At 43.9% G+C, this 23,695-nt stretch overlaps 1 protein-coding gene and 2 long non-coding RNA genes across 3 annotated transcripts; all 3 read left to right on the forward strand.

Annotated features, from left to right (window-relative positions):
- The first annotated feature begins 7,883 nt into the window (after positions 1 to 7,883).
- Positions 7,884 to 8,388, forward strand: LOC115541504 (uncharacterized). Its single transcript, XR_003976354.1, has 3 exons — positions 7,884 to 7,937; positions 8,013 to 8,129; positions 8,332 to 8,388. It is a non-coding gene; the product is annotated as an uncharacterized LOC115541504 (long non-coding RNA).
- Positions 8,389 to 8,510: 122 nt separating this feature from the next.
- LOC115541449 (NLR family CARD domain-containing protein 3) lies at positions 8,511 to 13,653 on the forward strand (the record flags this gene model as incomplete). The annotated part of the gene is made up of 3 exons (XM_030353191.1): positions 8,511 to 8,772; positions 9,283 to 11,068; positions 11,733 to 13,653. Coding segments are annotated over 3 exons (2,304 nt in total), but the record flags the coding sequence as incomplete, so codon positions are not given.
- Positions 13,654 to 13,705: 52 nt separating this feature from the next.
- LOC115541511 (uncharacterized) lies at positions 13,706 to 23,193 on the forward strand. Its single transcript, XR_003976363.1, has 3 exons — positions 13,706 to 13,756; positions 20,570 to 20,743; positions 23,170 to 23,193. It is a non-coding gene; the product is annotated as an uncharacterized LOC115541511 (long non-coding RNA).
- The last annotated feature ends 502 nt before the right edge of the window (positions 23,194 to 23,695 follow it).

Below are 23,695 nucleotides of genomic sequence, written 5' to 3' on the forward strand. Positions count from 1 at the left end.
ACACACACACACACGCACGCACGCACGCACGCACGCGCACACACACACAGACACTTTTGGTTTCCCAGAAAACACGTGACATGCGCTGAGAGTGGCGGTTCAGCTCATTTACTTCCTCATCTGAATGTTTCGTCGCAGCGGGGAGCCTTTCTTTCTCCGCTTTGAAAACCTTTCACCTGATTAACTTGTTTTATGAACACTTTAACCTCAGTTTCTTCCCTTATATTTATACTTTCATAACTTTTTGCCGTATGGGACGGAACGTATTTCCTCCATTCTACTATGGATGAGGAGAGAGAGGAGGGGGATTCTACCTCTAAGACCGCTCCGTCTGGGGAACTAGGCCGCCGGAGCAAAGCTAAGAGGTAAGAAGAGGATCTCTCTGTCTGTGACTGTTGTCCATCTCAGAGCTCAGCAGTGATACATCATGACTCCATCATTAGTCTGAGTAAAAGCTGTGTGTGTGTGTTGAAGCCCAGAGCAGCAGCAGACCTCAGGTTGATCAGTCGTATCCAGGGGTTTTTCTAGAAAAAAAAAGTAGCAGGGAGCAGACCCCTGCGCAAAGCCGAGGGAGCAACGCGACCGAGGCGGGGGATGGTGTGGAAGGGGGGTCTCCCTCTTCCACGGCGCGAAGCCTTTGAAATAATAATGATTAAATGGTACATTCTGAGGCTATCTAAGAGAGAAATTCTAGCTCTTGTGGTCATCCTGAAAAACTAAAATACTATCAACTTTTGGTAGACTTGTACAACTTTACCCTGTAAATAAACACGACAAATTTCAAAAATATTGTCTAAACTTTTATTAAGTAGGACAAATCACAACAGCAGCCGTCTGTTCCTGAGACTGCCCCAACGGCTCACTGCCTTGTCAAAATCAAATTGATCAATTGCAGGCCCCTCAATACTGATCCTGAGGAGGTGGTTCAGGGTAGCGTTAGTCATGGTAGACCCAGTGATGTTGATAGGTTTTCAATGTAGTGAGTCCCCGGGACCCACAGGTGGCGAGTTTGGTGGGTCCCTGAGAAATTCAATGGGTCCCGAGTCGACTCCCCAGTTTAAAAAATGTGTTTCTTTTTTATTATTATTCTATTTCTTAAATTAAATTAATAGTGTTAAACTCCTTGATGGTGGTATGATATGGTTAGAGCTGGAGTACTCAACCGTTCATGTTTAACACTAGAAACGCCGGGCCATTTTTACTTACTCCTAGCGCCGCAAGAGGGGTCATGACATGTTCTTTTAGCTATTTAAATGTTTTTTCTTCATTGTTGCTGCCAAATGACCTGTCCTTTCCGAAGACCATGACATTTTTCATTTTTTCAAGAGGGGTCAAATGACCGTCATTTTAATGAGAGGCTGTGCATTTGCACATAATGATCACTAGGTGGCGCCAATGAGCTATTACCGCGCGAGCGCCACATTTGTGTGTGTGTGTGTGTGTGTCACAAGCCTAGTCCTCACGATTCTGTCATAAATGTACATATATTCAATCAGAAGGATTGCAAAAAAATCCTGTTTGATTTGCTCATTCGACACGTATGAGCACAGCATCGAGCAGTGGAAACGTGGGTTTATTTACTATGAAGTTCGTATTTTTATTTGTTGAAATGAAATCAGTTCTCAGTGGGTGCTGGTCTCCGCCAGGGCTGCGCCTTGTCACCAATCCTGTTTGTGATATACATGGACAGGATATCGAGGCGTAGTCGTGGTGGGGAGGGGTTGCAGTTCAGTGGTCTGAGGATCTCGTCACTGCTTTTTGCAGATGATGTGGTCCTCATGGGATCATCGGCCTGTGACCTTCAGCACTCACTGGATCGGCTGGCGGCCGAGTGTGAAGCGGCTGGGATGAGGATCAGCACCGCTAAATCTGAGGCCATGACTCTTAGCAGGAAACCGATGGACTGCTTACTCCGGGTAGGAAACGAGTCCTTAGCCCAAGTGAAGGAGTTTAAGTACCTCGGGGTCTTGTTCGCGAGTGAGGGTACTATGGAGCGTGAGATTGGCCGGAGAATCGGAGCAGCGGGGGTGGTATTGCGTTCGCTTTACCGCACCGTTGTAACGAAAAGAGAGCTGAGCCGCAAGGCAAAGCTCTCGATCTACCGGTCGATCTTCGTTCCTATCCTCACCTATGGTCATGAGGGCTGGGTGATGACCGAAAGGACGAGATCGCGGGTACAAGCGGCCGAGATGAGTTCTCTCAGAAGGGTGGCTGGCGTCTCCCTTAGGGATAGGGTGAGAAGCTCAGCCATCCGTGAGGAACTCGGATTAGAGCCGCTGCTCCTTTACTTAGAAAGGAGTCAGCTGAGGTGGTTCGGGCATCTGGTAAGGATGCCCACTGGGCGCCTTCCTTGGGAGGTGTTTCAGGCACGTCCAGTGGGGAGGAGGCCTCGGGGAAGACCCAGGACTAGGTGGAGAGATTATATCTCAACACTGGCCTGGGAACGCCTCGGGATCCCCCCGTCAGAGTTGGTTAATGTGGCCCGGGAAAGGGAAGTCTGGGGCCCCCTGCTTGAGCTGCTCCCCCCGCGACCCGACCCCGGATAAGCGGACGAAAATGAGGTGAGATGAGAGAAATGAAATCAGTGGTGACCAGCTAGTTGTTTTGGTAGCGGCTAAATTAGCTTGTCGCGATACTTTGTACAGGGGATCACGTCTGCGCCAAGTAGATGCGCAGAGGGTTGAAACAGCGCTTGTCCGATCTGCTCACAAGAAGGTTTCTTTGGCCAGTTACTGTGATTAAACACGAGTTGTTTAATGTTCACAATGTATCGTTTTTCGTGGGGAAAATGAGATGCGTCCCCGGGACGCATGGATTGTGAGTTTAGTGCGTCCTTTCAGATTTTAATGCGTCAGGGACGCAGGACGCGTACCTAGCAACATCACTGTAGACCTTAGCCTTGTCTTCACCCTTTTGAGGGTGGATAAGGCCCTTTCACAGTCAGCCGTGTGAACCGGAATGACCACCGTTCTGGCGTAGAGGGAGGCTATGTTCTTAGCGCCTAGACCAAAAACCCATTCAAATACATAGTAGCTAGCTAGCTAGCTAGCTGCAAATAACTTTAACGTTAGCATGTCGACTCGGTCTGGGAAACTCCAATTCGGATCGGAATATTTTTGGAGTAATTATAAGTTATTTGAGGATCAGACACATTGTCAGGTGGTGGTGTTGGGATATTTTCGCGGAGAAAAGATCGTTTTGAGAAATAGTGTATGTTGTACAGCAGCATGTAAGTACAGATCCAAGTCTGACAGGTTCAGTCGGCATTTCGGTAGGATGGCGCACGCCGGGAGTATCGGGGCGCAGCGCCCCTGTTCCCTTGTTTAGAAAAAACCCTGATGTAGACCCTACGTCATATCCCAACCCTTGTAAGCCCGCCCCCTAAACCAGCCGGAGATTCTACTGATGTCTGAGCGACAAAAATGTCTGCATATCGGGCATCAAGTGTGAATAAGTGTGAATGACCCTCACGGTCGAACCTCCTGATGTACAAATGCGGAGAAAAGACGGAGGACAAGTGTGAAAACGGCTAATAACTTCATTTTCAGCCTGTCCATATATTTCCATTTCAACAATCTGAGAAAGATTATTGAAATGAAAAGTCATGAGAAAGTAGTTGAGTATCCCTGCAATAAATGATGAAACGAAAAGGTATCCACAAATCCTAACTTCCAGATGGTGTTTGTTTTTCAGGAGGAGGCAGCAGAGAGCAGACTCCCTTGGACCCAGCTGTGTCTCCATGAAGAGTGACCACTCTATGGATATACCTGTTAGGTTTAAAGATGGAAATCAGTCTATTGAGAAGAGGTGAGGATTTATCAGAGATCATAAAGATACAGCTTCTATTAAACGTCCATAAATCCTGGTTCTTGTTTTTCTAGAAGAGTCCAGCAGCAGAGAGCAGACTCCCCTGGACCCAGCTGTGTCTCCTTGAAGAGTGACCACTCTATGGAGATACCTTTGACCTTTAAAGATGGAAATCACCAACCTTCTAAGAAAAGGTGAGGATTCAGCCAATACATCAGGGCTGTTCAACTGGCGGCCCGCGGATCATCTTGATCCGGCCCGCCGATCATTAATCAGAACATAACAACGTCTGATCACAGGACCACTTGGTGCTGGATTGATTCATGGCTGAGGCCGTTTAGTCTGCTGTTTGAATCGTATGAATTTGAATCGTTTTCTATGTTAGCTAAACGCATTGTGAATCAACACTCACAGTATGAAGGGTACTAAGTGTGTTTTTATGTCAACATGTTAGTGCTTAAATGCCCTTCTAGCTGCTTTCACTCATAGACGTACAGCCCGCTATTAGCCCGCTATTCTCCCGACGGGCCGTGTATGTAAACGACATATCCTGACATTGGACATCCTGAAAAAAGACTACCACTGAGGTTGTATTTTAGCCGGCGGAAATGTTAATTACCTTGAATGTGAATGAGCAGTAGAATGTCAGCATTTTACACCATTCGAGTGGGCGTGTTGTATGTTGAGTGGCACCCTAAACGATAATCAGCCTGTTGCCTTTTGTTCGCTGAATGGTTTAAAGATATTTTAATGTTGGCACTGCTTTTCAGACTCATTTGTGGTGTACGCTAAATGAAAGGTCTTATAATAATAATAATAATAATAATACATTTAATTTAGAGGCGCCTTTCAAGACACCCAAGGTCACCTTACAGAGCATATAGTCATCTTACATTATTTAAAAAACAAGACATTGTGTAAAAATAAATAAACATAAGCAATAATAAATAAATAAAACAAAAACAAGACAAAACAAAACAAAAAAACAATCAAAACAGATCCCCTGATATACATGATAGTTATAGATCCCCCTAATGTACACATCATACAATAAATTACAACACATGAGTTCACAGCTGCACGCGTATATAGAAAATGTTTTTTTTATTATTATGTTCCACCTTTCCTGCTGTGGGCTCCCAGACCGCAGTCGAGGAGCACAGGGGAGACGTTCCCTCCAGGGCCGATGTTCTCTCGGGGGGAACACCCTTCACTTTGACCGGCAGTGGGTCTGCTTATTGACAATTAACTTCATTTTCAGCCTGTCAAAGTATTTCCATTTCAATAACCTGGGAAAGATTATTAAAACGAAGAGTCATGAGAAAGTAGTTGAGTAGCCCTGCAATAAATGATAAAACGAAAAGGTATCCACAAATCCTAATTTCCAGATGGTGTTTGTTTTTCAGGAGGAGGCAGCAGAGAGCAGACTCCCCTGGACCCAGCTGTGTCTCCATGAAGAGTGACCACTCTATGGATCATCCTGTTAGGTTTAAAGATGGAAATCAGTCTATTGAGAAGAGGTGAGGATTTATCAGAGATCATAAAGATACAGCTTCTATTAAACGTCCATAAATCCTGGTTCTTGTTTTTCTAGAAGAGTCCAGCAGCAGAGAGCAGACTCCCCTGGACCCAGCTGTGTCTCCTTGAAGAGTGACCACTCTATGGAGATACCTTTGACCTTTAAAGATGGAAATCACCAACCTTCTAAGAAAAGGTGAGGATTCAGCCAATACATCAGGGCTGTTCAACTGGCGGCCCGCGGATCATCTTGATCCGGCCCGCCGATCATTAATCAGAACATAACAACGTCCGATCACAGGACCACTTGGTGCTGGATTGATTCATGGCTGAGGCCGTTTAGTCTGCTGTTTGAATCGTATGAATTTGAATCGTTTTCTATGTTAGCTAAACGCATTGTGAATCAACACTCACAGTTTGAAGGGTACTAAGTGTGTTTTTATGTCAACATATTAGTGCTTAAATGCCATTCTAGCTGCTTTCACTCATAGACGTACAGCCCGCTATTAGCCCGCTATTCTCCCGACGGGCCGTGTAAACGACATATCCAGACATTGGACATCCTGAAAAAAGAATACCCATAGGTTGTATTTTAGCCGGCGGAAATGTTAATTACCTCATATGTGAATGAGCAGTAGAATGTCGGCAATTCAAACCATTTGAGTGGGCGTGTTGCATGTTGAGTGGCACCCTAAACGATAATCAGCCTGTTGCCTTTTGTTCGCAGAAGGATTTAAAAATAGTTTAATGTTGGCACTGCTTTTCATAGTCATTTGTGGTGAATGCTAAATGATAGGTCTTATAGATCCCCCTAATGTACACATCATACAATAAATTACAATACATGAGTTCACAGCTGCACGCGTATATATAAAATGTTTTTTTTTTATTATGTTCCACCTTTCCTGCTGTGGGCTCCCAGACCGTAGTCGAGGAGCACAGGGGAGACGTTCCCTCCAGGGACGATGTTCTCTCGGGGGGAACACCCTTCACTTTGACCGGCAGTGGGTCTGCTTATTGGCAATTAACTTCATTTTCAGCCTGTCGATGTATTTCCATTTCAATAACCTGAGAACGATTATTAAAACGAAGAGTCATGAGAAAGTAGTTGAGTAGCCCTGCAATAAATGTTAAAACGAAAAGGTATCCACAAATCCTAACTTCCAGATGGTGTTGGTTTTTCAGAAGGAGGCAGCAGAGAGAAGACTCCCCTGGACCCAGCTGTGTCTCCATGAAGAGTGACCGGTCTATGGATGTACCTGTTAAGTTTAAAGATGGAAATCAGTCTATTGAGAAGAGGTGAGGATTTATCAGAGATCATAAAGATACAGCTTCTATCAAACGTCCATAAATCCTGGTTCTTGTTTTTCTAGAAGAGTCCAGCAGCAGCAGCAGAGAGCAGACTCCCCTGGACCCAGCTGTGTCTCCATGAAGAGTGACCACTCTATGGATCTACCTGAGAACTTTAAAGATGGAAATCACCAACCTTCTAAGGAAAGGTGAGGATTCAGCCAGTACATCAGGGCTGTTCAACTGGCGGCCCACGGATCATCTTGATCCAGCCCGCCGATCATTAATCAGAACATAACAACGTCCGATCACAGGACCACTTGGTGCTGGATTGATTCATGGCTGAGGCCGTTTAGTCTGCTGTTTGAATCGTATGAATTTGAATCGTTTTCTATGTTAGCTAAACGCATTGTGAATCAACACTCACAGTATGAAGGGTACTAAGTGTGTTTTTATGTCAACATGTTAGTGCTTAAATGCTATTATAGCTGCTTTCACACATAGACGTACAGCCCGCCATTAGCCCGCTATTCTCCCGACGGGCCGTGTATGTAAACGACATATCCTGACATTGGACATCCTGAAAAAGACTACCCCTGAGGTTGTATTTTAGCCGGCGGAAATGTTAATTACCTTATATGTGAATGAGCAGTAGAATGTCGGCAATTCACACCATTTGAGTGGGCGTGTTGCATGTTGAGTGGCACCCTAAACGATAATCAGCCTGTTGCCTTTTGTTCGCAGAAGGATTTAAAAATAGTTTAATGTTGGCACTGCTTTTCATAGTCATTTGTGGTGAATGCTAAATGATAGGTCTTATAGATCCCCCTAATGTACACATCATACAATAAATTACAATACATGAGTTCACAGCTGCACGCGTATATATAAAATGTTTTTTTTTTATTATGTTCCACCTTTCCTGCTGTGGGCTCCCAGACCGTAGTCGAGGAGCACAGGGGAGACGTTCCCTCCAGGGCCGATGTTCTCTCGGGGGGAACACCCTTCACTTTGACCGGCAGTGGGTCTGCTTATTGGCAATTAACTTCATTTTCAGCCTGTCGATGTATTTCCATTTCAATAACCTGAGAACGATTATTGAAATGAAGAGTCAAGAGAAAGTAGTTGAGTAGCCCTGCAATAAATGTTAAAACGAAAAGGTATCCACAAATCCTAACTTCCAGATGGTGTTTGTTTTTCAGAAGGAGGCAGCAGAGAGAAGACTCCCCTGGACCCAGCTGTGTCTCCATGAAGAGTGGCCACTCTATGGATCATCCTGTTAGGTTTAAAGATGGAAATCAGTCTATTGAGAATGAGAAGAGGTGAGGATTTATCAGAGATCATAAAGATACAGCTTCTATCAAACGTCCATAAATCCTGGTTCTTGTTTTTCCTAGAAGAGTCCAGCAGCAGAGAGCAGACTCCCCTGGACCCAGCTGTGTCTCCATGAAGAGCGACTGGTCTATGGATAAACCTCCTGAGTTTAAAGATGGATGTCCTTCCAGAGAGGAGAGGTAGGGGTTTCAAACCGACAATGTAAACAGACCCGGTGGTTGTTATCAGTGTCTGCTGATATTGATGGTTACAAGTCTGAGGAAATATAGTGTGTGTGTGTGTGTGTGTGTGTGTGTGTGTGTGTGTGTGTGTGTGTGTGTGTGTGTGTGTGTGTGTGTGTGTGTGTGTGTGTGTGTGTGTGTGTGTGTGTTTCTCCCACAGACACCAGGAGAGGTCAAAGGTTACCAGTGCTAAGTCTCTACAGCAGCATCAAACAGAGCTGATCAAGGTGTGTAAATGTCCACCAAGACGTTTGACTTCAGCTCTCCATGATCATTAGAAAGCATCTCTTGTCCAGCGGGACGTGAATCCAGGAAAGATGCTTCTGATGTCCTCAGTAAGTTCAGAGTAAAGTTCTCCGTGATGTTGTTCTTTTCCAGAGGGCTGAGAAGAACGCACACGCTTTTCTAGACAAGGAGCTGAAGAAGCTCTGGAGGGTTCTCTTCCCAGATTACCCACAATGCTCAGAGAGTCAGAGGGAGGAGGAGGTGGATGGTCAGAAGGAGGAGCAGAGGAGGCGCGCCATAGAGGGAGTGGTGGACATCACAAAGCTCTGCCTGATGGAGATGAACCAGGAGGAACTGGCCGACAAACTGTGGGCCGGTAAGAGACTCTTAACTTGAAAACAGAATAAATAATTATTTTGTAGAGCAGTATGAGACTCGTATTTGTTCTGTGCAGACTAAATGAAATAATGTGAGATTTGTCAATGTCGAGATATCTTTTTTCTATGGGTTAAATGGTTTGATCTAGATATGTAGGGTTATTGTGGATCCATCAGGTTAAAGAATGTTAAAAATTAAACTACAAATCATCAGCAGAATAACTCAGTGGAATAGATGCAGCACTATCTTGTTATATCGGCATAACAAGTAACTTTACACAGATTCCCTATCATTATTATTATTGGACTCATCATATTGCTGTTGAAATAACTTCATTATCCTGAACATTTTGAATCTGTAACACGCAGTCCTTGTCACGACCAGCTTCTCCGACCACAAGTAATAAAGCCACTGAATATCATGAAGTTGATAATTAAAAAAAGATATTGACATGTTTCCACTGATTTCACCATCCATTAACTCATGTATTCTGTTCATTCTCATTTAGGATCTGCTGTTGTCGAGTGCCAATGTAAAATCAAGTCTCATTTGAAGAAGAAGTTCAGACGTGTGTTTGAGGGAATCCCTAAAGCAGGACAGCCAACAGGTCTGAATGACTTCTACACAGAGCTCTTCATCACAGAGAGAGGCAGTGGAGAGGTCAACAAGGAACATGAGATCAGACTGATTGAAACATCTTCCAGGAAACCAGCCAAGGAGGAAACACCAATCAGATGTGAAAACATCTTTAAACCCTTACCTGGACAAAATCAACCGATAAGAACAATAATGACAACTGGAGTGGCCGGCATTGGTAAAACCATCTTGACGAACAAGTTCACTCTGGACTGGGCTGAAGGCAAAGCCAACCATGACATACACTTCACATTTCTCCTCACTTTCAGAGAGCTGAATTTACTGAAAGAGAGAGAGTTTAGCTTGGTGGAACTGCTTCATCACTTCTTCATCGAGACCAAAGAAGCAGGAATCTGCAGATTCCACCGGTTCCAAGTTGTCTTCATCTTGGATGGTCTGGATGAATGTCGACTTCCTCTGAACTTTCAGAACAACCCGATCTGGACTGATGTCACAAAGTCCACCTCGGTGGACGTGCTGCTGACAAACCTCATCAGGGGCGTTCTGCTTCCCTCTGCTCTCATCTGGATAACCACACGCCCTGCGGCAGCCAATCAGATCCCTGCTGAGTGTGTTGACATGGTGACAGAGGTGAGAGGGTTCACCGACCCACAGAAGGAGGACTACTTCAGGAAAAGATTTGAAGAGGAGACACTGGCCAACACAATCATCTCCCACCTTAAGAAATCACGAAGCCTCCACATCATGTGTCACATCCCAGTCTTCTGTTGGATCACTGCTACAGTTCTGGAGGACTGCTTCAAAAAATCCCAGATGGGAGAAGAGATGCCCAAGACCGTGACTCAGATGTACAGCTACTTCTTGAGGGTTCAGTCCATACAGGGGGACAGGAAGTACCATGGGAGAGCTGAAACAGATACAGACTGGAGTTCAGAGAGCAGGGAGATGATTGTTACTCTGGGAAAACTGGCTTTTAACCAGCTGGAGAACGGCAACCTGATCTTCTACGAGGCAGACCTGGCAGAGTGTGGCATCGATATTAGAGCAGCCTCAGTGCACTCAGGAGTGTTCACCCAGATCTTTAAAGAGGAGTGTGGGCTGTACCAGGACAAGGTGTTCTGCTTTGTCCATCTGAGCATCCAGGAGTTTCTGGCTGCCCTTTATTACATTCTGTCTTTCCTTGACATTGGTGTCAAGCTGCTCTCAGAAAAACAACAAACCTCCCGGGAACAGGAACTCCTCCTCCTCTACCAGAAAGTTGTGGACAAGGTTTTAAAGAGTGAGAACGGACACCTGGACTTGTTCCTCCGTTTCCTCCTGGGCCTCTCTCTGGAGACCAATCAGAATTATTTACAAGGTCTGCTGGGAAAGACAGGGAGCGGCCCAGTGTTCCAACAGGGAATAGTCTCATACATAAAGGAGAAGATAAATGAAGATCTCTCTCCAGAGAGAAGCATCAATCTGTTCCATTGTCTGAATGAGCTGAACGACCGTTCTCTAGTGGAGGAGATCCAACAGTCCCTGACATCAGGAAGTCTCTCCGGAGAAGATCTCTCCCCTGCTCAATGGTCAGCTCTTGTCTTCATCTTACTGACATCAGAAGAGGAGCTGGAAAAGTTTGACCTGAAGAAATACTCAGCTTCAGAGGAGGGTCTTCTGAGGCTGCTGCCGGTGGTCAAAGTCTCCAAAACATCTCTGTAGGTTCACTAATAACATGTATTATAATGCACAAAACACAATATGCATAAAACTCAAATATGAAATTCATTATAATATACAAAACATCACTATAGTTTACAAATACATATATTGCAATAGACACAACACAATATACATTATACTAGAAAAAGCTATACAAAACATATCTGTAGGTTAACTTAAGCTAGAATAAATAAGTAAAATATATGTTATAAGTAATATATATATATATATATATATATATAAGCTGTTAATTTTGATTGCATTGATGATTTGAATGGAAAAGAGGATCTGAGGATCTGTGTTGATAGTAAAAAAATAAGTAGTTAAAAAACAGCAATTGCATTTAAATATACTTACATTTGTGTTGATTATAAATTAATTAAAATATTTTACAAGTATCAATTTTAAATAATTTCAGTCTTGAGAGGAGAAAAAGAATAATTGCAATTAATCACAGCTGTTCTTCAATTAATTTAACAAAATGTAATCGATCGACATCCCGAAGGACAATGCACACAAAACACAATATATAGAATACTAGAATATTAAAGTACTTTTCAAGGACAACAAAACAATTACATATTCGACTATTTTCTAGTGACATGTTTAATCTTAAATTGCCACTTCTTAATACCAAGTTCCTGTTTTTTTTGTGTGAAGGTTGAATGGCTGTAATCTGTCAGAGGAATGCTGTGAATCTCTGGCCTCAGTTCTCAGCTCCAACTCCTCTAGTCTGAGAGAGCTTGATCTGAGTACCAATTATCTGAAGGATTCAGGAGTGAAGCTGCTCTCTGCTGGACTGGGGAGTCCACACTGTACACTGGAAATTCTCAGGTCAGTTTTACTCAAGGTACAATTACAAATAAATGCTGAAAATCTAAATTATATAACTCAGCTTATATCTCAGTACCTGTGATGACCACATTCATGACTTTGGTATCATATAAAGGCTACACTTTGTTGTTTAGGTGGATATTGTAATACATCCATTTGCCTAGTTGGACGCCTAAGACCTCCTGAAAGCCTTAACAGCAATTATTTCCAAAAAAGATTTGAAACCAGCAATTGTCACACAAAATGTATTTTAAAAGCTTACTATGTCCAGTATTCGTTGTTCAAATTAAAAATATATAAACAGGAATGTGAACAGGTTACAGAAAAATATTGTTACATTGTGTAACCAGGGTGAAGAGACAACTCATAAAATCTCTATTTATTGTGAAATAATAAATAAGGAGAGCAAATAATTAATAATAGTTTATTAATAGTTAAATAAAGTTCTATTACGTATATGTGCAAATGTACAAATATATAGCTATACATATAAATCATTTATTGTTGAAATGTAGGATACATTAATAATTACATGTTCATTATTATTAATAGTTAACTCACTATTTTAAAACATGTTTCCCTTACTCAGTGAATTCTGTTACTTGGACACTACTTGGGTTGAACCAATAGGATTGGTTGATAAAGAGACTTCAGGGTCATGTGGGGAAGGGTGAGAGGTCACGGGTGAGCGGGAAAGAGGAGAGAAAGGGACGAGACAAAGGAGGAGAGTACTTTATTCTCTGTAGAAATCCCCCAGCTAAATGATATTTAAACATTCACTTGTTACTCGTTTGACGGTTAAATTAGTATGTGAGTGAGTGCATGTGGGGATGGTTTTATTTGTGTCTCTGTTCATGTCGGGGATCTTTTACACGTTTAGTGTGAAGCTAGCTTAGTTTGCTAACCCCCGGAGCATCCTCTGAACGGGATATAAATCATCAGAGTTGAGCACCAGGTCCACAGCAGGGGGCCGGGTAGCACCAGGTCCACAGCAGGGGGCCGGTAGCACCAGGTCCACAGCAGGGGGTCAGGTAGCACGTGGTGACCGGAAAGCCGCGCGGTTCCCCTGAGGAGGATCATCCCAGGATTCAAGTTTCTGCCTCCGTCGCCTCCTCCGTCTTTTCTCATAATGGAACCAGGATTTTGTTTTGCTCGTGTTAAGATTGAAGAGTGTATCGTGATGCGACACCGAGCCCTACAGGCCTGCAACGTTTATGGCGGTAGATCACTGACTAAAGTCACGAGCAAAAATTACTTTGCGCTCCCGCACAAGTAACACAACTGTGCACACGAATCATTACTGTAAGCACTGTTACTGCACTCGCACTCAGTAGTTCTCTGTCCAAGAGCAAAAATAAAGCCTGTGAGGAAGAAACGATTCATTGAGTACACACATAAAGTGAAGCAGCACACAACTTGGAATATAACTTCTAATAATATACAAACATCTCTGTAGATCTACTACTATCATGTTTTACAATACATAATAAGCATAATAAATACAATAAAAAGCAATGTTTATATACAAAACGATTTTCAAACACTATAAAACAGCTATTCAACATGATAAAAATAATGAATAAGATGTTACATGATAAAACTTTTCTAATAATTGATTTCAACAAAAATATATGCAAGTTATTTTAATCAAAGTTCCTAACATTTTCTGTGTGAAGGTTGAATGGCTGTGATCTGTCAGAGACATGCTGTGAAGCTCTGGCCTCAGTTCTCAGCTCCAACTCCTCTAGTCTGAGAGAGCTGGACCTGAGTACCAATGATCTGCAGGATTCAGGAGTGAAGCTGCTCTCTGCTGGACTGGGGAGTCCACACTGTACACTGGAAACTCTCAGGTCAGTTTCACTCAATGGTCAAACACTTACACGACAAGTTACACATCAGAGGACATTGAACAGATTGAAGTAATAAACATAATAAACATGCAGTAATCTGAGGCCTCAGATGGGAGTTCGCCCTGCGGCTCTCCAAGAGCTCCGCAAGGAGAAGTCCAGAGCATTGGCAAAGCAAGGACTTCCTAAACAGTGTTGTCAGGATGCTGGTAACAGCTCTGCTCCCCAATAAAACTAGCATGGCTAACCAGATGGTGGTCAATAATAGATGGAAACCCTCATGTGTGTTTCAGAGGGAGACGTAGCCGTGCCCCTTGACCCCCCCAAGGGGGTCAGGGAAAAGGTACAGACAACGAAGGGCATTTAGATAAACAGACCGTGAGAATATAATTTTCACATTACAACACAGACATATTAGCGTGTGTTGTGACACATTCTTAGTTTGTTAATGACGGTATGAGGTGTGTGTTGTAACACATTCTTAGTTTGTTAATGACAGTATGAGGTGTGTGTTGTAACACAGTCTTTGTTGTACAGTGGTGGGTAGAGTGCTGAAAATCTATACTCAAGTAAAAGTACAATTACTTCCTTCAAAATCTATTTGAGTAAAACTAATTCCAATTGGAAAACCTACTAGAGTAAGAGTAGAAAAGTACTTTGTTACAAGGTAACTCAAATTACAAGTTACTTCATTTTTTTGTATTGCAGTGCTTGGATCAGTGTAAAAGACATAACGTGTGTGTGTGTGTGTGTGTGTGTTCATTAAACAAACATTCAACAATACAACACAATTCATTTCATGTCTTTTCAAACCAATTGATTTCAGCTCTGTGCATTTGACCAAAGGACAGAGCTTTGTAGGAACACTACCCAGGATGGCTTGGTTAGCTGATTGGCCAATCAGATTTGTCTTGACTCGATTGCGATTCAGCCTACGTATTGCATGAACGCAGGTTTCTAGTCCTCACACCCAACGCAGCGGTCGACTCGTCTCCTCGGCTGTGGAATCACAACAGTCTAGCAGCCTAAGGAGGGCGCGTTACGTGTACGCTTGACAACGAAAATAATGAGTTTATCAAAATACTCATTTTAATGAAGACCCAATGGAAGATGTAATTGAGTAAAGACTAGAATTCTAAATCAAATATTTACTCCAGTAAGAGCAAAATTACAGACTTAAAAAAGCAACGTGAAAAGTACTCGTTACCCGTAAAAAATACTTTTTTACTCATTTGCGTTACTTGTACCCACCGCTGGTGTTGTAACACATCCTTAGTTTGTTATTGACGCTATGAGGTGTGTGTTGTAACTGTAGTGGCAACCTATTTGCTACTCTTGCATGGTCGTAAAGTTTCTGTACTCGTGCTTTTCGTAAGGCAATAAACTCCATGTAAATCGAAGAATTTACACCTGACGGTGTCTGGGCCCCGGTGTAGTGCACCAGTTGCACCGTCGATATTTACGCCACTGGTCCTAACCCTTGATATGAAGATAAATTGAAGAAAAAGCTGCTCCTCCTCTCCTGTCGGCATATTTGGCAGAGTATATGTCGCCTTATGAACGCCTTTTTCGCTGCATGGTCCGCGCGTTTACACTGCCCGAGGTAAATTGCCTGCTTGAGCTAGCACCCCAATTTACCCTCCCGGACCCTACACACATTGGCGGTATATTGGGTTTCATTCTAATTTAAATGTGACGGCTTCGCGGTTCCGGGAGGGGGGGGCTTGGGTAGATGTGTTGCTGCACTGTCTCCACAGAAACAATGAATGCAGCGATATCATCATGAGCAGTTCTAACTGGAGAGAAAGTGTAATCTGCGAGCTGCTGATCATGTGAGAGAAGGTGATGCAGTCGTATTAAACAAAGACGTTGAAAGATCTACGAGTGAATCAGAGGAACTGTCCTTACGAGGCTTTTGTCGGTAAAAAAACACGTGGTCAGCAAAATAAAGAATATGTTGGCATTTTGCACTTGTAAATAGTTAATCGCGTTTGCAGCCTACATTCAGACGTGAACTCATTCTTGCACGCAGGTGTCTTCATTCATAAAAATATATAAACATTCGGGAATATGCAAATTGTTCTAAAGGTCTAGACTCCGTGTGCAGCCCCGCCTTCTGCAGTGAACCAAGAAAGCCTGCACCGTGACAAACGGGGGATTTAACCCCTTCGGTTTTACACAGGAAACTTGAGATAAGACGGTGAAATCGCCGGGCGTGCCAAGCCTCGACCGAACCGGCTTGAAAGTGTAGAAAAGTCTTTTGCTGGAGAGAGGGCCGTAGTGCGCACCTAAAAAAGCAGCCAACCATTCTTGAAACACTTCACACAACACAACACACACACGCACACCACAGCGGGTGCTGACTGACTGCACACACACACAAACACACACACACACACACACACACACACACACACACACACACACACACACACACACACACACACACACACACACACACACACACACACACACACACACACACAACGGCGGGGGCTGATTGACTGTGCATACGCACATATACACACACCATGGCGGGTACTGACTGACTGCGCACGTAGACAAACCTCCATTTCTAGCCTACTCACCGTTGGAAGAGCTGTAGGCGAAGTAGGCTCATAAGAGACTCTGCTTGCGTTAAACAGCAAAGTCTCAGAGCTTGGCGTCTTAAATCTTTTGTGGACTTTTGTCAACAGCTCCTGCCTTTCTCTGCGTGCAGTATCAGACAAAAATACATAATGTTGGGTCGCCATGGTTGTTGTATATAGGCCTATAGAGGGCGGTTCCGTTTCATTTAATATTGCATAGTTAACAATATCTCCCGCTCAGCCCCTCGCAGCTTACGCGTGAGTGTGTCTCTAACATTCAGGGAGTAGTAGCAGGATTTGATCAATTTAAATTCAAAAACAGTTGTAAAAGAAAATAAAGTTCACTGTATCCGGCCCTTTACATTTAAGCTAACAGATATAGATATTCGATATAAAAAAATAAAAAATAAAATCATATAACTTCAGAATAATCTGGCGGGCCAGATATTATGTCTTGCAGGCCAGTTATGGCCCGCGGGCCGCCAGTTGCCGACCCCTGCACTACAGTATGATACGAATCAACCAATCAAATCACACAACAAACAGCAACGTTCATCATCACTTACGCAAATGAAAAATAGGTTTTCATAGTTCCGTTTTGTTACATATAAGTCAGTCCGATGTCTTCATATAATAATATATATATGCATATATATTATTATCATATTATTGTGGTGATCACGGCCGTGGTCGCCAAGTGCCGCATCGGATCCTGGGAGGGTCGGCTGCACTGAGGCAGTCGTGGTTGTGGGCGACAGGATGTGTGTTTCAAGTGTGTGTGTGTGTGGTGTGTTTACATGAAGCCTCTCGCAGGGTCGTGCAGAGTTTGGATCACCAGAGTTGCAAACTCTTATAACGTGGGCTCCCGTCTGCTCGTTCCCACGCTGCTCGCCACATTATTATTAAAAACACATTATTAAAATTAAATAAAAAAGTTTTCATAACAAAATGAGGGGGGGCTTGGAGGGGGATCAGCCTTTTTCAGAGGGAGCTTAAGCCCCCCCCCCCCCCTTGTGCGGCCGCTGGTTGTAACCCTAATATACAAAACATTAGGTGGATATTCTAATGCATCCATATGCCTTCAATCTTTCAATTATCTTACTACTATAATAGCAGGCCTGTCGCACCAGTTACTCGTTAGTCATGTGCCAAGCAGCCTGCAGCTCAAGAGCAGCACGAGCAAACGCATACATACACCGCAAGCACGCACATGCACGCCGCATACACACAACGCACACACACGCACATGGGCACGAATATACACGGAAAAGAACACACACACGCAAGCGCACACACTGCACGTCAAGACAAAGGCCCATCACATACACGGAAGCGCACACACAAGCACGTGCACACACCGCACGTCTAGACAAAGGCAGCGGCACACTCGCCTAGGTAAGCCGTTATGTTTTTGAACATAACGGCGCCACCATCAACAAACTCTCCCAGGTATCAACACAGAAGTCACGTGATCTTAAAGAGACAGGGTCCCTATAACACAACGAATACATGTCAATAACGCAGTATGGTGAATTATGTCTATAGAGTCCACCGCAAGACTACACTTTGTTGCTCAAATGTAATATTACTCCTTGAGCCTCCCGAAATGTCTTGCGATGTTGATATCCCCCTTCCCCCCTGCGGACTGTTGTAGTTGGTTTATTTTACTTAGGTTTTGTGTGTATGCTATGTGTGACTGTAGGCTACTGCTGCCTGTCTTGGCCAGGACACTGGAAGAGATGTTTAATCTCAATGATGATTATTATTTTCAGAAATCTGTTACATTATCGACTGGGGTTTCCACATTATTGCTATGGATTTAATTACAACTAGAGGTTGAGCGCACGCAACGCTCGCTCGAAAACTCTAGTAAATATAACAATGAACTCCAAAAAATTATAATATTGCCCCCCCCGCCACTGTGCCCTGTGTGAGGGGCGGTGATAGTTTAGGCCAGGGGGAATTACAGGGGGTCTTGCGAGGGTCTTACCCCTAGCTGGAAGTCCTGGAATGGGTGTATTTTTCCGCTCCAACCACTTAATGGAAATGCACCCAATTCGAATTTATTTTTTGCGAACATTCTAAAGATTCGCTTCACCTTTTAGATGGAAACGTGACTAGTAAGGTGCACTTTAGAGTTGTTTAGTAAAGTTAAATAACGGATTCTTCTTTTAACTAAAGGTTATCTTAAATCTTTAGTTATCTGACCTCTAAGTGTCATAATTTAAAGATCTACTGTATTGACATTTAGTTAAAGAGCCCATGCCATTAAAATCACATCTTTCCTATTGTTTGTTAAATAACATAGGTCTGAATAAGTTTGTGAGCTGTGGTAAGTTTGAAATCTATGCAGTTTGTCTGCTGAATGCAATAGGCAATGAAAGGAAAAAGGCAGAAGAAATGAGCCGATCTGGATAAGGTGACACTGTGACGTAGCGTTGTCAAATTATTATTCATGGCCCTGCACGCTTGGTTGGTTCGTAACCACCCACAAGAATTCTGAAGGAGTCGTGATTGAGCTAGTGCTAAATGCTAATACGTGTACGGTAGTTGCTTAGTTCGTAGTAGCAGGCTAGTTACAGAATTTTGAATGCAATGGCAGAACGACATCGAACTACATGAACTGCGACATGCTGCCTGCCGCCGGTTTCCGCGAGGCACCACCGCCGCGAAGCACCACCGCCCGGCAGCAGGCAGCCGGGCGGTGGTGCCTCGCGCCGGCAGCAGGCAGCGCAGGGTTCTGTCTACTACAGATTGATGTGGAAGTGGAAGAACCAGAGACGTCGGAGAACCCGACGAAGTCCTTTGTGATTCATTATATCGTCTGGACGTGCACACAGCTTTTGGCCGTGATAATATGTATTATTTGATATAGATATCTATGTATTATATGATATTATTTAGATATAGAGCTCCAGGACTGTAACGCAAGTGTTGTACACTTCCTTGTTATTTGGATAACCGTTCTGCTGTTGGTGTGATGGCGCATAACACGTCGGACTCTCGTCTATGGTATTTCTACAACTAGACCCGTAGTGGGGGTTATCTCAGCCATGGTTGAGAATGAATTGGGGGAAAGGAACTTTGGCTTTGACTCCCTGAAGTAGGCATGAAGCACGACATGGAGGAGAAAGGGATTGTTGACCGCGGTCGTCTCCCGCCGGAGCCTCGCTGCCGATGGACCACCGCCTCGGCTTCAGGATCCGGTGATTAGCGCTGACCGCTGCCGAGGCGGCAGGAAGCAGAGCTCAAGCGGGATACATTCGCGGCCAACAATCCCTTTCTCCTCCATGTCGTGGTTCATGTAGCCTACTTCAGGGAGTCAAAGCCAAAGTTCCTTTCCCCCAATTCATTCTCAACCTTGGCTGAGATAACCCCCACTACGAGTCTCGTTGTAGAAATACCAGAGACGAGTCCGACGTGTTATGCGCCATCACACCAACAGCAGAACGGTTATCCAAATAACAAGGAAGTGTACAACACTTGCGTTACAGTCCTGGAGCTCTACATCTAAATAATATCATATAATACATAGATATCTATATCAAATAATACATATTATCACGGCCAAAAGCTGTGTGCGCGTCCAGACGATATAATGAATCACAAAGGACTTCGTCGGGTTCTCCGACGTCTCTGGTTCTTCCACTTCCACATCAATCTGAAGTAGACGCGGTCGTTTGAGATTCATAATAACCTATCGTCTGGAGGCTCACACAGCTTTTGGCCGTGATAATATATATTATATATTATATGATAAGATATCTATGCATAATATGGGTTTCTAAGAGCCATTGCGATACATCCACCGTAAACAGAGCGCATGGTACTGTCAGTGGCTACAAGCTGCTCAGGGCCACACCCCCACCCCCCTCCTTGACCTGCCTTGACACGCCCACCATATACAGAGCGCATGGTAGTGGCTACAAGCTGCTCAGGGCCACACCCCCACCCCCCTCCTTGACCTGCCTTGACACGCCCACCGAAACAGCGCGTTTGGGGGAAGCTCAATGTGCGACTGTTTCGGAGTGACTGTAACTCTGCACCACGGCTGAATTTCGGGGACGTCTTTGAATACTGTGTTTGTGGCCCACTAATACCTATATTAAAGCATCATAAAATAGAATGGCATGGGATCTTTAAACTAATAAAACATATCTTATGAGAAATTTCAAATAAAAAAATGAATCACAGTACCTAACATGTTGTGTTTATTGTTTGTGTGAAGGCTGACTGGCTGTCATCTGTCAGAGAGATGCTGTGAAGCTCTGGCCTCAGTTCTCAGCTCTAACTCCTCTAGTCTGAGAGAGTTGGACCTGAGTAACAACGATCTGAAGGATTCAGGAATGAAGCTGCTCTCTGCTGGACTGGGGAGTCCACACTGTACACTGGAAACGCTCAGGTCAGTTTTACTCAATGGTCAAACAGTTACACCACAAGTTCTACATCAGAGGACAGTTATAAACCCAGCTTATAACTCAGTACCTGTGATGACCACATCCATGACTTTGTATCATTGGGGATGTAACACCTTGTTGTTTAGGTGGATATTCTAATACATCCATATGCCTGCAATCTTTCAATTATAAATATAAAATGAACTCAAAATATAATACTATTGCCCCCCCCCCACTGTCCCCTCTATAGGAGACAATGATAGTTTAGAGCGGGGTGAAGTACAGGGGGTCTTTGGAGGGTCTTACCCCTAGCTGGACACCTCAGACCCCCTGAAAGCCTCAACAGAAACATTTTGGAGGATCTCTGGAAAGAATGATTTGAAACTTGCAATTGTCAAACAAAATGTGTTTTAAAGGTTACTATATCCAGTACTCATTATTTAAATAGCTAATTCTTTACTCACAAATATGGATAGGATACAGAATAACTTGTTATTCAATATAACAATATATATTGTTATATTGTGTACCCAGTGAAGAGACAAACTCATTAAAGCTCTATTCATTATGAACTAATAAATAAGGAAAGCCAAGGATTAATACTTGTTAATTGATAGTTAAAGGGGACCTATTATGCTTTTTCGACCTTTATGACCTCTAAACGTTGTTATAATGATTGATAGTCATGTTTAATCATACACAAAAAACTATGTCGATTTTCGGGAAACTCTTCCTCTCATCTGGGCGCTTTCAGCCTTCTCTGTCAACGCTCGGTTTCGTCCTTCTCCGCCCCCTCGCCCCCCTCCTGCCAACCCAACTCCGTTGTGATTGGTTACCTTCCTTGAAGCGCGCGCGCGGGCAGATTTGACCAGGCATATGGGGGCGCGGCAGGAGTGCCTCTACGTAGATGATTTCCCGGAAATGTGAACAAGTAAATCGCAAACGTTGTCCCGAGTGTTTAGCGCTCTGCACAGCCACCCCAGACTGTCAGCAGGGAATACGTCGAAATGCATGTACGTCATTATTTGACACTTTGGTATGGTTAAACATGACTATCAATAATTATAACTACGTTTATAGGTCATAAAAGTCGAAAAAGCATAATAGGTCCCCTTTAAGTCCAGCTGTATTTCAACAGCTGTAAGCAGTGGTGTAGTGGTTCTGGGAGAAGTGGGGATACTCTAAGTGTCTTAAAGCGCCCTGTGTTATAAACAGTAACCTTAAGAATACTCTTGCATCTTTAGTGCACCCATAAATGGGCCAGTAATGTTGGGACATTGTCACTGAACTTGTGCTGCTTGGCCAGGATTGTCTTTGCATCAGTCCTGGCCCACAGACTATAGGGTGAGACCACTACATTATTATGCATTCTGAGTGAACTATTCCTGATTCCTGAGTCCATCCACACATGGAAATAGGACAACTATTCTCACCGTGTAAGTAGTCTATCGGCCAGTCGTTTATTTAGTAAACTGTCTCTTGTACCGATGATGATGGCCAGAGTGCTGCCATTAGAAAATTAACATTATTTGTCAAAGGGGGTTTGCATGTATTTTAAGTTTCACATGAATACATTTTAAATTCTAATAGATTAAGTTGTTGTTGTGAGCACTGCTTCATACAGTAGGTCTGAACATCACTGACTGCTTTAATGAGTCACTTAAACCGTTAGAACGTAGCATGAATCACAGGAAGGCCTGCGTCCGTGCACTGATCTTTCATTTGTTTTCTGACGTTAAAATGTCGTCACCTTTTTGGTCCATCACCAGTTTGCACCCCTGATAATAATACTTCTGATCATGTTAGTGGTTTCCCTGATTGATCTATAATCTTTGGTAGTACAATCTAACCCAGTTCTAGGTAAAGGTGATACTTTAATCAAGTGAAATATAAAGAAGCCAAAAGTCCTGTGGTTGAGTGGACCTCGCTCCACAGCGGAATAGAGACTAGGGCTTGGGGCGCTACAATGCTGATATATTATGTGGCCGTTGAATACCCGCTTGTTTCCGGGAAGGCCTTCTTCCACGGGTGGCGCTGTGGCAAATGGTCCCAATCCAAATGTGGAGTGGTTTAGAAAACCTAACGTATTATGTGTGAGAAGCTTTCTCTTGGCCATCTTGAACCGCTGGTCAGAAGGAGCTCCACACATCCACACACACCTCGCCTCCGGTGTCCCTTCACTGGACCAGGAAGTGCTTCATAAAAGGACCTTCTACGTCACCAAGGCAATGCCACTTGTGTTTGGAGTAGGACGTTCACAAACTGGTCGGCAGACTGGAAAAACACAGGATTTTACAGTTTGTGTGTGTGTGTGTGTGTGTGTGTGTGTGTGTGTGTGTGTGTGTGTGTGTGTGTGTGTGTGTGTGTGTGTGTGTGTGTGTGTGTGTGTGTGTGTGTGTGTGTGTGTGTGTGTGTGTGTGTGTGTGTGCAGCTTGTCTGGCTGCGTGGTCACACAGGAAGGCTGTGCTTCTCTGGCCTCAGCTCTGAGCTCCAACCCCTCCCACCTGAGAGGGCTGGACCTGAGCTACAATCACCCAGGAGACTCTGGAGCTGCGCTGCTCTCTGCTGGACTGGAGGATCCACGCTGGAGACTGGACACTCTCAGGTATGGAGAGGACAGCTCACCACTCAGGGACAAAGTCTCCTACAAGGATTCATGCTGCTAGATGAAGTGGTTTGAAGAGGCAGCTGTAACTCATGTTGTGTAGAACGTTATGAGACGGCAGATGATGAAGGTGAATGTTTCAACATGCTGCTCTCACTTTGTTTCCCCCCCAGTGTGGAGCACGGTGGAGTGTGGAGGCTGAAACCAGCTCTAAAGAAGTGTAAGTGCCTGTTTGATTCATCACATCACACACTCACTATTGAGATGGAAAGTCCGTCCACACAGCAGGAAGTGAGATCAGATCCTACTGGGAATGAAGATGATGGCTGACATCATGTATCTTACGTATATT

This window comes from Gadus morhua, chromosome 4, assembly GCF_902167405.1.
Source record: "Gadus morhua chromosome 4, gadMor3.0, whole genome shotgun sequence".
NCBI lineage: Eukaryota > Metazoa > Chordata > Actinopteri > Gadiformes > Gadidae > Gadus > Gadus morhua.